General features: G+C 38.3%; 1 protein-coding gene across 2 annotated transcripts in view; it reads right to left on the reverse strand.

Annotated features, from left to right (window-relative positions):
• The window catches only part of ATP9B (ATPase phospholipid transporting 9B (putative)), a 448,810-nt gene that overhangs the window by 86,553 nt on the left and 343,385 nt on the right, over positions 1-18,872 (reverse strand). For both annotated transcript variants that reach the window (XM_040353855.1, XM_040353854.1), the window contains exons 14-15: positions 16,480-16,592; positions 5,484-5,732 (exon numbers count right to left, since the gene is read on the reverse strand). In XM_040353855.1, the coding sequence (XP_040209789.1) occupies positions 5,484-5,732; positions 16,480-16,592 (362 nt within the window). The remainder of the gene's footprint in view (positions 1-5,483; positions 5,733-16,479; positions 16,593-18,872) is intronic.

The following is an 18,872-nucleotide window of genomic DNA, read 5'->3' on the forward strand; positions in this document are numbered from 1 at the left end:
TCATTTTTTTAGGGTAACAAACGCTTTAAATGCTAGTTGCTTATATATAATGCTGATCAAATGGCTTCAGGGAATATGGCTATTGTGAAGGATGGAAGTAATAATAGCTAAGACAGTATATGGATGGAGTTTGTATATGTTTCCCCATGGTTGTCCGTGCTCTTTCCAGTAATCGGTTTGTAAGCTGTTGTAGGGATATGAGACTGTCTCAAGAACTTATGTACTTCATAAGGTACAAAAATAGACAAAACTAGCAAATTATGCTATAGAACAGTGACATGTTTTGAGTGCATTAAACAAACTACCAACAAGTCATATACTAAAACTATAGAATAGGCTTTTAACCACAACACATACAAATATAATAAAAAAATTTTTTCAATACATTCAATGAACAAAGCTCAAAATACAGTACCTAGAATCCTTGTATTAATTTGACTGCTGTAAAATGAGTTCTGATTGAATGCTATGGGTTACTGCACTCCTCACACTGTTTATTGGACATGTATTTAAATCTCTTTCCATACTTGAGTATTGTAATAAATAGCAATTTAAGTGATAATGCAGCTGTGCAATGGTGGTTAAAGCTTAGACTATGTAATATACACAGACTGTTGACCCAGACAATAATTCTAATTCATAATAAAAGAGGCAATACATGTGAGGCTTATGGTAAATTCCACTAAGCAAACAAGAACAATCAATGTTCAATGGTCAGAAAAAGAGCAAGGGTCTTGCAGATCGCTGTTTTCAGCACGTTGTTGAATTAGATGGGCTTGTGACCTTTGCACTTTACTGCTGAATGTTCCTAGTTTATATGCTTTTATGATTGTTGATTACATTAAGTCAGCAAACAGCCCTCCACGCATGATGTGGACACACACTTATGGCAATTAAACGCCATGTAGTTATGATTTTGTCAATTACTTTTCCTGCTTACAAGTAATGTTTGCTATGCAGCGGCTGTATTGCTTGCAAGTGATAGACACTTGAAACTTTTTACCTTCTCCGAGAAAATGAAATATTGATCACTTATCATAAGAAACAATGAGCAGAGCATAATCAGACACCGCATTTAGAATACTAAAACAGAAACTAATCCAGGACAGCTTTCACAATAATATAACACATATCCTATGTTACATGTCTTCAGGTGACAGCTTGTTGCCATCACGTAGATCAGACTACTGCAAGCATATATGAGCAAATGAATATAGAATAGTTACATGCCCTAGCATAGAAATGGCACTTATATAAGGGAGGCTCTACTTTTACTTAAATATCCTATAACACACACATATATATATATATATATATATATATATATATATATATATATATATATATAGTATACAAACCGCTTTAATGGTGTCTTTAAATTTTAAGTTAGCTATGCATTTCTAAAACTGAAAAATTATTCTAATTTTGCTTCCTTCAAATAATGGCAATATTGGCGGATTTTTGCGAACTGCTCAAAAATCTCATTGCTGGCTTGTGTGATTGACTAAGCTTTTACTAGACACAGAGGTTGAGGCAAAGTTTAGGGTATGCCTAGCACCTTAGGTCTTTTGCAGTCAGCCTTCATCTTTGTGGAAAGACATGTCAGGGTATTGGAAATCTGGAGGGACGTCAAGCACGTTATCTCCATTGCAGTTTGTTAAATTTTACTACATGTAACAAGGCTTAACATCTAAACAGATATAAGCAATATTTTTAAGCCTATAATAGAATGGTCTTTTCTTAACCAATATAATGATGATAATAGTCTCATGCTACAAGTCTATGCTACCACCTTGGTCATGTTGTGCTATGACAGGCAGGTTGAAAAAGTTACTTTGCTAAAGAAATTTCCAATTAAATGAAAATCTCCAGTTTAATCAGGGGTGTTTAAGGGTCCTATACAGCAGAAGTTCTAACACTTATTACATCAATGGCTGACATATATTGACATTTCATGTGTGACTGGTTTTAGCAAAGACACAATCTGATTAAAAAATAAAAATATTTTAAGTCCCGTGGGAAAACGTTCACGTCTCACTACATGAATAGCAGGTTTCACAGTTTTTAAACCCCCACCATTGCAAATGGATAATTTTTATTTCAAAGAGCATTTTTATTCAAGAGTAAATACTGAAATTAAACATTTTAATTCCTTTTTATTATAAGTTTGTACTCATTTTTAAATGCCAAGTGTTAAACTATACTTGCATTTTCAGTCTTCAGCCATTTTAAAATCCCTTTTCCAGTTTCTTTTTACCAGTCATTGAGGTTGATTAGAAACCACAATTAAAAAAACAGAAAAATGAACAACAATAGACCTTGCATTTTTCACCTGCTTCCCAATAATCACAAAATTAAAATTCAATATTCATTTTCTTTTCTTGCTGTGGTGCAGTTGAATTAAAAACAGAAATAAAAGATTCCTACTTGTTAACCAGTGCATTTCATGGCTAAATTACAATACTTAATTTCTAGTATGTGGGGATCCACAAGAAGTTCCAAAATCCACAAAAAAATTTAATTGCAGACCTGCTGTACCGTTTTCAAAAACAATTCAAGTGAGAGAGGTAGAGGGCAACTGGTATTATATGGTTAGGGGTCTAATGCAAAAATGACAAGATCTTTGTTTTGGCATATTAGGCTAATTGTATCATGCAATCAAATGCAAACAAGTAAATGGTAGACAATATTTTTGCTGGACATACATACACCACACATATATTTCATACGGTGTATATAACTCCCAACATATTTGGCAATTACAGCACCACAAAATAAAATTTGGCAATGTATTATTTACCAGATTTGTGTTTTATTAAAATATCTATCATAACTGGAACATTGTGATTAAAGAAGTCGATTCAGTTTAGCTCTAAATATGATTTTTTCTGTGAACTATTCAAACTAAAAAAAGGAAGGAAAAAAAAAAAAATCACTTTATACAATATTTATGTATATCTCAGACCACTGATAATTTTTTTTTTACCCAGACTATACAATCAGCTCACTAAAACCAAATTATTCTCTCCTCTTTTAGTTATTATTGTGGCCAATGTATATATTCACTTCTGAGAAATAAGTCTTCAAGGAAATTTTTCTGCTAACATCCAGCAATTCTCTTAGTATACTCCTTCAAGAGCAGAACAGTAAAGATTAAGAAATGAGAACAGTCCTCTAGAAATAATAACTAGTTATAAAGAGTTAAAGAAAATGGGGCATTGCACCATTTAATTCAAAATCACTTACAGAAGTTAAAATTATGCTTACCAAACGATGGTGTCAGGTATTAAGCAAATCAACTCAGACACATAAATGCTGAGAGTAAGGTAAAACATCAAGTGAACCATTTGCTTGCATAAAGCTCAAGGGTGCAATATTTAAAGCACTTTATTCAATAAAAAATGCTTTTAAAAAGGTACTTTGGTGATTGGGAAAAACTGGAATCATCTGTCAATGTGACTGCAAGAAAGTTCAATAAGCTAAATAATGAACCATTTACATTATTTTCCTCAGGCTCCATGACTTGTGTCAATAGAACTCTTTAAAAAATTATGATGTAGACCTTGTAGTTTGCAAAGCAAAGAGTGCACATTTATTTATATGTGTATAAATATATTTAAGGAGTGAAGAATATACCTTTTTAGAAATGCTGAAAAGGAATTAGAAACAATATTCAGGATAGATATTTTCTCTGGACACTTTTACAAGGTCTGCACACAAAATTAAAAATACCTTCCTTTTCTTACTCCTTCCTCAATTGTTTGTATGTTAGTGTTTGTATGCAGGTCAACTCCTTCCAAATCAATTTTTTTGGGTTAATGCAGTGGGTTAAAGCACGCACCAGTATCTAGATGTTTTTTAGTAATTGTGTACACAGTCTTTAACCACTTCAGCTCCGGAAGGTTTTACCCCCTTCCTGACCAGGCCATTTTTTTTGATACTGCTTTAACCGACAATTGTGTGGTCATAGACACTGTACCCAAAAAAAATTGATGTCCTTTTTTCCAACAAATAGAATGGCAGAATGGTGATCTGCCTTGTTTACATAGGTGGACGGCCATTCTGTCTCTCTTCAGAACAGTGGAGCCGCTGATTGGCTCCTTCTGTGTCCAATCACAGTGGAAGTGAGGCTCCGGAAGTGCATGCACCCCAGAGCCGAAGGAAAAAAAATCACGTACAGGTATGTGATTTTGCACCTAAGGGCAGCACTGCTGCAGTATATGTCCGTGGGGAGGTTCTTAAGCAGTTAAAGGATAAGTTCACTTAAGTTCACCATTCTAAACATGTTACACTTGTATTAAGGGTGCAACATGTAACATGTTCAACAAACCCCCCCCCCCAAATTCCCCCGTTAACCATGACAGAAGGTGGGGGATCCTCTCCTGACACCTGCTGATTTAAAAAAAAAAAAGCATGGCTGTGCGGGTCCCCACCCACACAGCTGCATCATTAATTCACATTTAGTCTATGAATAAACAAACTACAAGTACCGTCTGTGGGCTGTGTTTATAAATGGATACAAATAGAATACTGAATAATGTACAAGGTGTGTCCAGAATATAATGAGAATGAAGTTCCTGTGCTTGAGAAGGGCTCTGTGAAAAGAGAAGCTGTCCGTGGTTGCTTGGAAGGGGGTGCCAGGTATACGTTAGAACACTGATCAGTTGCATTCCAGCCCTGTTAGAGTTGAGACGTTCTTTTTTGTGATGCCCTGTTTAAGTGCCCCATATTAAGAAAAATGCAAGTGAACTTGGAACAGTGATAAGCGATAACATTTTGTGTGAAATTGGGTAAAATTGGGTAAAAGCGCACTTTGGTGAGGAAAGCTTATAGTTAAAGACAAACACTGAAGGACGCCCCTCTTCATCAAAAATGGAACAGAATGTGGATGCAGTGACGTCTGTTCTCACCTGTGACCGACGGCTCACTATCAGAATGATTGCAGAGAAAAACGGGAATTACCAAGTCAATTGTTCATGAAATCGTGACTCAGGATTTTAACATGAAAAAAGTGTGTGCAAAACTTGTTCCAAAGAACTTGTCATCTAAACAGAAGGAAGGCTGTCGACTTGTTTGCCAAGACCTGTTGGCCCATTTGGAAAGACACCCACACCACCTTGCCACAAGAAAGCTCAAATGAGCGAATCAAGTCAAAATCAAACTACGGAGGCTCTGAACGCCATCCCAACTGAATAATTCCAGGGATGCTATGACGAATGGAAAAATAGCTGGGAGTGTTGTGTACACTCACAAGGTGCATACTTTGAAGGAGACAATGTTCAATTGTAAAAATTTTCAATAAAAAAAAAATATATATATATATATATATATATATATATATATATATATATGTATATATATATATATATATATATATATATAAAATAGATTTAAAATTATTTTAAAAATATTATTCTCATTATTTTCTGGACTATACATTTCTAGTGTTTAAAATAGAAAAAAAAAATCACAGTAAAACTGACCTCATCAGGGCTTGATGCTTGGTAGGTGCGGTTTTCATCACAAAAGTCTTGATCAACTTCAGCATACTCCACTTCACAGTTTACTCCAGCTCGTGATTCGTAAACTGGTGTAACATTATGACACAAAGCTATGGCTTTTACGGCTTCATGGACACGACTGTTCACCGTCCTGCGTACTTTAGGGGCTGAAGACTGGACTTTTCTTGAAGGAGTTGAGCTGGCATTGTTATTAGTGGCTTGAGGCTGTACCTTCAATGTAGATGACAAAGACTCACATCAAAAATGTTTTAAGCACCCTACTACAGTGAAGAATAAAACTTACGAAAGTCCAATTTTTACCAATAACTAAAAAAAAGCAATTCAAACTAAATATTAAAAATCTCAATATAAACTATTATTGTTAGAAAAATGCAACAATCCTGGTAAAATATTACAGATAAGTCTTGTTACCATAAAAATAACAAAAACATGATAAAACAAACTAATCTTTTCTTTAAAAATATTAGTATTATCACTAGTTGAGAGAGTTTAGGCCAAAAAAAAGCCTTATTACTGAGCTTTTAAAAGCCTCTAATGAATTTTATCAAATGTTATAAAGTACCATAGGCTGCATGGGAATTAGTTTGTTGCTAGGGCCTGTGATTAGGAACAATTAATCTTTAGGCCCAGTGAGTGAGGAAATCTCAGTTTTGCCCAGACGTTCAGAAGATTGATAAAGCAGGTGATTTAACTACCGCAGATGTGATAGCACTATCCAAAAATTATGAAGCTTGACCCTTGCACTAAACTGGGCTTTATTAAGAGAAATGCGTAGTTAAGTGTTTTTAGATAAACATTTAAATAAGAGCAGCTTGATAGAAAGCACAGCATACTTGAACATTATGGCACACTTACCTCCTAGAGTGTCCTCCTCCAATGCTGCAATTTCCATGATCCCCCCTCTTCACCCTATAGCCATTACTGACAACCCCTGATGATCTTTATTGGGTCTGGCGTCTTCCCTCTCTGCCACCGATGCTGTAATTATTGTGCAATAGCACAGGAGATACATTGTCCCTGGCACCTACCTGCTTTTCTGGCATCTTACAGGTGGCAGGAATGAGCAGGAGTGTATACCACTCTGCACAGGCACCGCAAGCTGTGTACACTAGAGGCAAGAGGAAGCAGTTTTTCTTGGCAGAAGAGACTGTGCATGTTTCTTCTGCCAAAATCTCTAAATGCTACAATCATAACTCAAAAGAGGTGCTCACTGTAAATATGCTATACTTCCTATTCAATGTTTTCTTTTTTTATAGGTGTAAAAAAAAAAAGAATAGAAAAATAATCTCAGAACATTAAGTCCAATAAAGCTGCCAGTATATTATAATACATTTTAAACATTTTTTCTTTGCTTTAACTGCTTGCCGACCAGCCGCCGTTATTCTACGGCGGCAGGTCGGCTCTCCTGGGCGAGAGCCCATACATTAACGTTCGCTCTCTTAGCGGTCACTCGTCCGTGACTCCCGTGCGGGTGCCCGGCGGGCGCGATCGCCGCCGGGCACCCGCGATTGCTCGTTACAGAGCGGGGACCGGGAGCTGTGTGTGTAAACACACAGCTCCCGGTCCTGTCAGGGGGGGAAATGCTGATCCTCTGTTCATACAACGTATGAACAGAAAATCAGTGATTTCCCCTAGTGAGGCCACCCCCCCCCCCACAGTAAGAACACACCCAGGGAACATACTTAACCCCTTCCCCGCCCCCTAGTGTTAACCCCTTCACTGCCAGTGGAATTTGTGTAGTAATCCAATGCATTTTTATAGCACTGATCGCTATAAAAATGCCAATGGTCCCAAAAATGTCCGAAGTGTCCGCCATAATGTTGCAGTACCAAAAGAAAAAAACGCTGATCGCCGCCATTACTAGTAAAAAAAAAATATTAATAAAAATGCCATAAAAATACCCCCTATTTTGTAAACGCTATTACTTTTGCGCAAACCAATCAATAAACGCTTATTGTTTTTTTTTTAAGAAAAATATGTAGAAGAATACGTATCGGCCTAAACTGAGGAAAAAAAATGTTTTTTATATATTTTTGGGGGATATTTATTACAGCAAAAAGTAAAAAATATAATTTTTTTTCAAAATTGTCGCTCTATTTTTGTTTATAGCGCAAAAAAATAAAAACCGCAGAGGTGATCAAATACCACCAAAAGAAAGCTCTATTTGTGGGAAAAAAAGGACGCCAATTTTGTTTGGGAGCCACGTCGCATGACCGCGCAATTGTCAGTTAAAGCGACGCAGTCCCGAATCGCAAAAAGTGCTCTGGTCTTTGGGCAGCAATATGGTCCGGGGGTTAAGTGGTTAAAGAACATCTAAACCCAACATTTCATATTCCTGGTAGGTGCCTGCTGTATCATGTACTTATACAATACCTGGCGTTTCTGACAGTCCCCCTGCTTTCCTATCCTACCACACTAAGCACAGGGTGGTCTGTTTTCTGGCTATGCTGAAAGGCAATCCAATGTTTGGGCTTGTCCTGACACACTCCCCCCTGCACACAGCCATTCACTGGGAAGTTCAGTGTGCTGCCATTTCTCCACCCTAAGCTCCTGCTGCAACTAAGAATAGAGGGTATGGGATCTCGTATACAAAAGGGAAAAAAAAGGTATTTATGTTTTTTTTATATGTTTACACAAATGTTTTGCCTTTCATTTGCCTTTATATTATAAACTGAATGTGTTGTTTTACAAAGTGAGGGCTTACACATACTTTAAGTGAGAAAATAAAAATCCTTCCACTGGCGATTCACAGTGTCAACTAGCAAGAGTTGTCCCACAAAGCATATTTACACCAAAGAGGAAAAACAGCGGCGGTACCGAGAGACAGCAGGAGAAGACGGCACTGGGAGAAGATAGAGCTATTAATAAAGGAGTTGTCAAAAACAGGCTCTTGGTTTATTTTATTTATTTCACTGCCTTTTTGGTGAATGGGTAGGAGTAGTATGTACCCGATACCCATTCACATAGGAGGGGCCCGGGATCTGGGGGCCCTCTTGTTAAAGGGGCCCCAAGATTTCGATAAGCCCCCCAAGCAGACCCCGACAACCACTGGCCAGGGTTGTCAGCATAAGGGCCGTGTTCCCATCAACATGCGGGCAAGGTGCTTTGGGGTGGGGGGGGGGCAAATCGCCTCGTACCAAAGCACCCAATCCTGCGGCCTGGTGCGGTTCAGGGGGGTTGCTTTCTCACCCCCTCCCTTTCCTGACCTGCATGCTCGCATAAGTGTCTGGTATAGATTTTGGGGGGAACCCCCACACCATTAATAAAAAAAAAATTGCGTGGGGTTGTCCCCTTATAATCCATACTAGATCCGAAGGGCCTGGTATGGACCTGGAGGGGGCTAAGCTGACAGCTGATGACTTATCGGTTGTTAGGGAAACGGTGGGCGGCTTTCCGGCCCTCTCCTTAGCAACCAGCTATATATAGTGTTTGAAGTTCAGTTCAGTCACTTTTTTTTGTGCAAAAAAACATATGTCAGGGGATATGAAAACAGATGTAAAAATTTACATCTGTATCTGTTTTTGATGCGTTTTTTACCAAAAAAACATGACGGAACTGAACAAAAAAACTGAATGTCCGTGTGAAACCAGCCAAGAACATTTTTGTGATCGCTACTGCAGAGTATACAATTAACTTGAGTGATTCTAGGCGACACCTAGCATACTTATTTCATTATTATTAGACACTTATTAAGGCTGCTTTAGGTTGAAATGTTAAGTAACATTGAGCTATACACCCACCATGTCCTGATCTGCTGTGAGGATCAGAAGAACCAAGTGTTGGGAGCCGCGTGCTACAATGGGCTCGGTGCACTGAGCCAGTGATCCATGAACATGCTGCCCATCAAATTACAGTGCTGTATAATAATAGGTTTAACTTTTCTGCTCATCTGCTTTTCAGCTCCTGCTTTGAACCTTTGCATTTGCATTCTACATTCGCTGATGCCATTACAGACGCAAATAAATTAAGATGATTTACTCCTTCTGAATTATGTTTATTGATGCTTGTATAATTTAATTTCACACAGATTCCATTAAAGATTATGCTCTCTGTCACGGAATGCTTCCAGTGGGAAAATATAATCATGTTATAATAGATTTCTCTGTTGCATTATTGTAGATATACAAGAGGGCTGTTGTTTCGTATTAATAAAACAAGACTACAACTAGGGAAACAAATCAATGTCACAAAGCTACCTCTGCCTAACTGGTTAGGTGGCTGGAACCACTTATTATCACAAACTGAAGGCACGCTGCATGTTTCTGGAGTGCTTTCATATATGTTTAATTAGCAACTAGGTAAACACAATCTGCTTTCTCTATGAAGCCAACAGCTGAAGACAGATGGAGTTATTTAAGAAATACATCATATTCTAGATACATATAAATGGTGCCATTAATACAGAACACATTTTCTACAATCATTTCATTTGGACACTAAAAATGTTCACTGAGGAGTTTAAAGGAAACTTTTTTCAAAGAAAACGTGTCTGCTGCTATTGCTGTCTTCTACTTATAAAAAAAAAAACCTGTCTGGAAGATCTCCATTTTCCCCTCTGCCAGAATGGTGATCTGCCTTGTTTACATAGGCGGACCGCCATTCTGTCTCTCCTCAGAACAGCGGACCTGCTGATTGGCTCCCGCTGTGTCCAATCACAGTGTAAGCGGGGCTCTGGTGGTGCGCACATGCTGCACTTAAGGGAAGCCCTGCTGCAGTATATGTCCGTGGGGTGGTCCTTAAGCAGTTAAAGGATAAGTTCACCACTCTGAACATGTTACACTTGTATTAAGGGTGCAACATGTAACTTGTTCAACAACCCCCTACCCCAAAATTCCCCCCTTAACCATGACAGAAGGCAGGGGATTCCCTCCCTGCACCTGCTGTCAGATTAAAAAAAAAAGCGTGGCTGTGCGGGGCTCCACAGCTGCATCATTAATTTACATTCAATCTATGAATAAACAAACTACAAGTACCGTCTGTGGGCTGTGTTTATAAATGGATACAAATAGAATACTGAATAATGTACAAGGTGTGTTTAGAGTATAATGAGAATGAAAATTGTGTCTGCTCGTGGAATGGTGACAAACTTTGAGGCCCCGTACACACGTCCGAGAAACTCGACGGGCAAAACACATCGTTTTGCTCGTCGAGTTCCTTGTGAAGCCGCCGAGGATCTCGGCGAGCCAAGTTTCCCCATTGACCAACGAGGAAATAGAGAACATGTTCTCTATTTGGCACGACGAGTTCCTCGTCGGTTTCCTCGACCAAAAGGGTACACACGACCGGTTTCCTCGGCAGAATTCGGCTCCCATCGAGTTTCTGGCTGAATTCTGCCGAGAAACTCGGTCGTGTGTACGGGGCCTGACACTTAAAAATCTCCATAGGCGACATTTAAACATTTCTACAGGTTACCAGCTTTGAGTTACAGATAAGCTATTTTGCTAGAATTATTGCTCTCGTTCTAAAGATTGCAGCGATACCTAACCTATGTGGTTTGAACACTGTTTACATATTCGGGCGTGACTTACGTATGTGGAGGGACGGGTTCCTTAAAACATTTTTTTCCTTATTTATTTTACTTTTATTTTTACACTGTCCCTTTAAAAAAATGGATCACTTTTATTTCTATTACAAGGAATGTAAACATCCATTGTAATAGAAAAAAAAGCATGACAGGACCTCTTTAATGTAAGATCTGGGGTCAAAAAAGACCTCAGATCTCACATTTACACTTCAATAAAAACAATTTCCCTTTAAGGCCGTCCCTCACTTGATTCCTGGCTACCAGGGAAAAGGATCGGATTATCTCCACCGCTACCGACGGATCCAGTAAGCGTGGGAGTGGGTGGGCACGTCTCTCGCTGCTAATAAAAGTGATCTTGCAGCAAATCTGCCACAGAGACCACTTTTATCTCAAAGCAGACCACCCGCCATTTAAGAAAATACCAGGGTTATTGGCAGCTATCTGCTGCCATAACAACAGTATTTAACATCAAAGTAGCAACGTAAATCCACGGTGGATGGTCCGGAAGTGGTGGTTGTAAAGTCACATCTATTATAATATTTTGTCCTCTCTGTTTTAGGAACATATGACATACAGTGTGTGTGTGCGTTTTTAATTAGAAAGCTAAATACCTTTTTTTCCCAGTTATGCTGAGTGGTCATATGTCCTCCCACTGCTCTCTTTTTCGATCTAATAAGTGCACAGTGGGAGGGGCTGAGATTCCTCTCTGACGTATGCAAGCTAGCAGAGAAAGGACATGTGACCACACAGCAGTTCTGGGCAAAGAAGTTATTTAGCTTTATGATTATAAAAAAAATACACACTCTGTACTTAATATGTTCCTGAAACAGGAGAAAAGTATATAATACTGCAAGAGCAGCTGCAGCAGATAACTTAATCAAGGCAGGAGGAGAGGGGAGGAAATCAACTTCACAGTTCACACACAGACTACAGAAATGGCAGGGAGAGAGGGAGGGAAGATGCAGAGACGCTGAATACACAGCAGGACGACAGAGGCACTTAATTTGACCATGCTATCAGGGATCAGCAGCCATGATAAGTGTGGTCAGTACACACAGGGCTCTTTGCATACATTTCATGTTAAGGGACTAAACTCTTAGTTAAATGAACCTTTCTATTAAAGAGCCTTTTAAAACAGATATAACAGGGATGGCTATTACAGAACAGAAACCTAAAGGCTTATTTATACAGTTGTGTTCAAAATAATAGCAGTGTGTTTAAAAAAGTAAAGCTCAAAATCCTTATAAGGGCTGTTATTTTCATACACATAAATGCATTGCGAACACTGCACAGTCTATTCCAAAGTGAAACATGAACACAAATGTTTAAAATTTGTTATTACTTTACAGAAAGTGAAGAAAAAGGAATATTAGGTGTTACCAAAAAAATAGCAGTGTCTGTATTTTTCTATACAAACTTAAACACTCACTGTATAAACTGAAAAATGCTTGAAGATTTAGCTTTCCTGTGAATCACTGAACTAATATTTTGTTGTATAACCACTGTTTTTTGAGAACTGTTTCACATATGTGTTGCATGGAGTCCACCAACTTCTGGCACCTGTGAACAGGTATTCCAGCCCAAGATGATTGCACTTCATTCCACAATTTTTCTGCATGTCTTGGTTTTACCTCAGAAACAGCATTTTTGCTGTCACCCCACAAGTTTTCTATTGGATTAAGGACTGGGAATTGGGCTGGCCACCCATAACATTAATCGTGTTGGTCTGGAACCAAGATGCTGCTCGCTAACTGGTGTGTTTGGGGGCGCTTTCTTGCTGAATCATGCATTTTAAGGGCATTTCCTCTTCGGAATAAGACAAGATGACCTCTTCAAGTATTTTGATGTATTCAAACTGCTCCATGATCCCTGGTATACAATAAGTAGGGCCAACCCCATAGTATTAGAAACATCCCCATATCATGATGCTTGCGCCACCATGCTTTACAGTGTACTGTGGCTTGAATTCATTGAAGTCACTAGACCCAAAAAGAATAACCTTGCTTTCATCAGTCTTCATAATAATGCGTCATTTCTCTTTAGCCCAGTCAATGTGTTCTTTGGCCAATTGTAACCTCTTTAGCACATATCCTTTTTTCAACCATGGGACTTTGCGGGGCCTTCTTGCCCATAGCTTGGCTTTACATAGGCATCTTTTAATTGTTACAGTAATCACAGATGACTGTTAACCTTCTTTGGTCATCCTGAAGCTGATCTTTGGCTGAGTCTTTGCCATTTAGGCTATTCTTCAATCCATTTAAATGGTAGTTTTTTGTTTTCTTCCACGCCTTTCTAGTTTTGGTTGCCATATTTTCTTTTCAATTTGTTTTTGTTGAACAATATTGCAGTTAACAAATATTCAACTATTAAGTCATCTTGTAAAACATACTTTTTGTGTACATGGGATACATAGTATTTTGCGTTATAGTGATAACTTGCAAGATATACAGATAAACAGTTTAAGTTATAGACCTATTCTCCCAACGGGGAAATGTACTTTTATAGAACTTATTAATCGAGAAAGAATTAAACACAAATAAAAATAACATAACATAGGCACCACAGGACACCTAATAAAAGGTGGAACTGGAGGGATGAGCTAAACTAAAGCATATCTAAATGACCTTTTCCATCTAATTATGTGTCCCTAATAGGAAATAGACAAATACAAAATTTCCAATTATTATCAAATTTTGGTACAGACGAATTGGATGCTAGCAGTCTTTCATATTGAGCAGAACTTTTCACACTTTTGGTAACTTCAGAAACAATCAGTGCTATATTTGTTTACCAGTGTAATGCATTAGTCATGTGAGCTGCTGTGAGGATTTGAATAATCAAAGGGTGAAATTGTTTAGGGGTTTTCCCTAATGGGAGAGGAGTGCCAGTTCTGTGTCAGTTCTGGTGTTGGGGGAATGAAAAAAGCCTGTCATTCTGTAAATTAAGGAAAACATCCTGTTCCAGAAGCTCCGAACGCTCCTGCAACCCCAAAACACATGAAGCAAAATCCCTATATTGTCTCATCCTCTCCCAACACTGAGGAGTAGAGTCAGGAAAAATTATTGATAGTTTGTGTGGAACAGGGTAACTTCTATTAAGGAGTTTTAGGAAGTTGTCCCCGTGGTTGACACATCTGGAGGCTCTAAATGTAATTCCTCTAGCTATTCTGAATAATCAACATTCCCCCCCCCCCCCCCCCTCCAAGTCTCTTTCCTGGGTTAACATAGGGGCCATTTTAATACAGTCATCATGGGGTTGTAGGTGGGCATAGAATCTTGAAATGCCTTCCTTCCTGAAAGGCCTATGTTGGAGCTCCTGACAAATTTCACTATTCACCCTAATTTCACGCACATTATGTTTGGAAAGTAGATGTCTTATTGCTAAAGCCTATAATTGTTTATCACTTGGGTTCCCAATGTTTATGTCCCTGCTATAGTGTACACCCTGAGAAGTCCAGTGTTGTAGTTTAATTGAGGGAATTATATAGTCTAACACTGATATTGGAGTGAGGACAGGGAGGTTTATTATATTTTTTCTATGGCTTTGGCGGATGAAGTTCCAAGCCTGTATAGATACCTGGATTGCAGGGAGTTTGGGTATGGTTGCTGAAAGGACCGTCCTTGAGGTCAGCAGTAGGGAGGTTTGGTTGCCCTTTTAAGGCATTTGAGATAATTTTAGCTAAGCAGCCTAAAAGCTTCTGCACTTATTTATATGTTTTCCCCTCTTCAATCAACTTTTTAATCAAAGTACGCTGTTCTTCTGAACAATGTCTGGAATGACCCATTTTACTTAGATTTTCAGAGATTATTATGTACAAATTTAATTTATACTAAAAACAGTGATTGCTCTGGTTAGGGATGCTGGACTGCTATTATTTTGAACTGTGTGTATCAAATAAAAAAATGACAGAGTACAGACCAAAAGTTTGGACACACATTCTCATTAAAAGAGTTTTCTTTATTTTCATGACTATGAAAATTGTAGATTCACACTGAAGGCATCAAAACTATGAATTAACACATGTGGAATTATACATAACAAAAAAGTGTGAAACAACTGAAAATATATTTCATATTCTAGGTTCTTCAAAGTAGCCACTTTTTGCTTTGATTACTGCTTGGCACACTCTTGGCATTCTCTTGATGAGCTTTAAGAGATAGTCACCTGGTGCAGCACCCCATTACTCTCCTTCTTGGTCAAATGGCCCTTACACAGCCTGGAGGTGTGTTTGGGGTCATTGTTCTGTTGAAAAATAAATGATGCTCCAACTAAACGCAAACCAGATGGAATAGCATGCCGCTGCAAGATGTTGTGGTAGCCATGCTGGTTCAGTATGCCTTCAATTTTGAATAAATCCCCAACAGTGTTACCAGCAAAGCACCCTCACACCATCACACCTCCTCCTCCATGCTTCACAGTGGGAACCAGGCATGTAGAGTCCATCCGTTCACCTTTTCTGCGTCGCACAAAGACACGGGGGTTGGAACCAAAGATCTCAAGTTTGGACTCATCAGACCAAAGCACATTTCCACTGGTCTTGTCCATTCCTTGTGTTCTTTAGCCCAAACAAGTCTCTTCTGCTTGTTGCCTTTCTTTAGCAGTGGTTTCCTAGCAGATATTTTACCATGATGGCCTGATTCACACAGTCTCCTCTTAACAGTTCTAGAGATGTGTCTGCTGCAAAAGGTGGCTACTTTGAAGAACCTAAAATATGAAATATATTTTCAGTTGTTTCACACTTTTTTGTTATGTATAATTCCACATGTGTTAATTCATAGTTTTGATACTTTCAGTGTGAATCTACAATTTTCATAGTCATGAAAATAAAGAAAACTCTTTGAATGAGAAGGTGTGTCCAAACTTTTGGTCTGTACTGTATATGGTATTAATATACACTCAATCTTATTTGCTAAAAAAGTTCAGCAAGCAGGGATGATGGTCAATTATTCAGAAATAATTACTTTAACAATCAGTCACACAAGTATTCAAAAATCAGATTGGTTGCTATAGACTAATATCAACTTTTCAAAAACTCAAGCTTGCAAACATCTGGTACATGAAAACATTGCATGATCATGCGTAATCATAACCATGATCTATATACAAGACACTTTGGAAGCCAATTGTTAACCTTAAAATACAGTACAGAAAACATATATATATATATTTTTTTATCCTGAATTGTAACTTTACATTGATCAGTATGGTGCTTTTCCCCAAATGCGCCACTTTCAGTAAGCCGTACTTTCTGATCAGCTCTTGTAAAAGCCAGCTCCATGCAAATGCTTACGATTTTAGTCTATAATACTTGCGTAAACTGTAATAAATCAGCTTCTTGATAACCTTTGTAGTTTAGGCGCACCATGTTTTGACGAACATGTACCTATGAAAATAACACCTATAAAAATTGACATAATTTACAGAATAACCTACCTGGGAGTATGAAGTTGCTACATGATTCTGAATTTCATCCATTGTATCTGTGCCATAGGACACTGTACCAAGATGAAGACGCCTAAAAAACATTTCATTCTGGGTAAGTGTACCTGAAAAAGATGTTAGTTAAAAAATGTTAGCTGTTGTAAAAATCTATTAAACCTTTCCTTTTTTGTTATGACTACACAAAAAACACAAAAAGATCTATTTTCTTATATATTGGATAGCAGGGCAGAATTAAGTTGTTTTGAGAACAAATAGATTTTAGGAGAAAAAAAAAGAGGTTGTGCGAGTTGTAAAATTATTTTTAGGCTGCTCATCAGCCTTGGTGCTGAAAAGGTAATTTAACCAAACACTTCTTTTTCATTCAGTATTACAGGCAGTCTGCTGCTCAAGTGATGAGCACACCGACAAAAACAGCCTATGTTTTCTCTTATAAGCATTTACAATGCATACATATAAGTGTTTGAGTATATTGGTGTAACTGGCTTGCATTTGAGATGCATTAGATAAGCCTCTAAATTGTTTTGCATTCACATTGACTTGCGTGGTGAAGAAAAGCAAAGAAATACCTGTTTGCACAAGCTCTAAAGCAAGAGACAGCTACAACTACACTGAGGTTAGAAATTTCTTTTTTTACACATTGTACAAAATACAACATACACTATGAAGCAAAAAGAGTGGTTATCTACAGCAAACCAGTTTTATTTCTTTTTCTGAAAGATGACAAACAACTGACAGGTATAAGCAAATGCTTTACTCAATTTTTGTACCTGTGTTTTTACATTAGTCCCAAAAGTATTTTATGGTCATAGGGTAAAACAAAGTAAAATTACCCTATGGACAGGCTAACTAAAGTTAAACCCTTTAACTTTTCAAAGCAAAATTATTTTTTGCCATGGGATTTTAATTACATATTTATTCATTTAGTTTATTCATTTCAATAATTTCCATTTTTCGTTATTCCAGTAGAAGAATTGTGTAACATAAAATACAAAGCAGAGTATAAATATGAATATGCATTTGTAAAGAGATTTACTAATCAACATGAACAGAAAAGAAGCATGTCTAGTTCCTGCCCAGCGCCAGACTTTACAAGTCTTTTATTCTCTAAGGTGAGATTACTGCTGGTTGGAGGTTAATCTGTAGAAGTACAGGTTTCTGTTAACATATCTGAAATGAGATCAGAGACAAATCCCTGTACATGATAGAATGAAATCTTCTACTAAGGGGATACCGTACATGCATACTTTTTTTTTTTAAATGTATGCCCCAGGCTGAATTTTGTAACACATTGTAACATTATTCTTTGGGCATCAGGAAGGATTTTTATCCCTGTTAGAGTAGCTTGGACCACACTTTATAAGGGTTTTTATTTCTTTGGATCAGCTGTGGGTTAGCTTTTTTTAGGTTGAATTTGATGGACATGTGTCTTTCCTCAACCTATTTAACTAGGTTATACAAACAATGGCAGACCCAAAGGAAATAAGTTACGCTGCAATTTGATTAGTGCATTGTTGTTTGTCCGATTGCTTTTTACAGGGTGTCAGACTTTTTTTTGCCTTAGGCTGGAAATTAGAGAGATTCTGATGATTAGTTTCCTTATTTCACTAACCGTAGTCAAAAGGCAACCAAGGATTTTATTAACGAGGAACTGAACTCTGGAAGCAGTACCCAAAAAACGGCAGGTAGAAGACAAAGCATGTCGTTTCTCAGCAGTTGCTATTTCCCATAACTGAGTTACCATATCTTGTTCTTCACTGTGCCACTCCGAATAGATGCCGCAAACCTTGGTAGAGACAAGGCTTTGTTTCCTCTGGTCAGAGCATCCAGCAACAGTGAGCAGTACAGCAACTGTGCAGGGACCGCCCTGTCATATCTCTGCTCTGCTCTATGGGGGGATTGGATGAATACGGACCCTCTGTCCGTGTTCATCTGATCTGCAAACGGATAGAAAAATAGGATTTTCCTCCGTCTGCAGAAATGGACCATAGCGGGGACCGATGAGATTGGATGTTCATCCGCTGTTCATCCGCTGACATCCGCAATCCCATAGGGATACATGCATGTCCGTATTTCATCCAAAAACGGATGGATGAAATATGGACATACAGGGGCAGATCCACATACATCTGCGTGGGCGCAGCGTATGTGAGATACGCTACGCCGCTGTAACTTGCTTTTCTTTTCTTTGAATCCTGAAAGAATTTGCGCCGTAAGTTACGGCGGCGTAGTGTATCTCTCTTGCCGGCGTAAGGGCGCGGAATTCAAATTGTGCCGGTAGGGGGTGTGTTTCATTTAAATGAAGCGCGTCCCCGTGCCGAACGAACTGCGCATGCCCCGTCCGTCAAAACTCCCAGGGTGCATTGCTCCAAATGACGTCTCAAGGA

Source organism: Rana temporaria, chromosome 5 (assembly GCF_905171775.1).
Source record: "Rana temporaria chromosome 5, aRanTem1.1, whole genome shotgun sequence".
NCBI classification, from domain to species: Eukaryota; Metazoa; Chordata; class Amphibia; order Anura; family Ranidae; genus Rana; species Rana temporaria.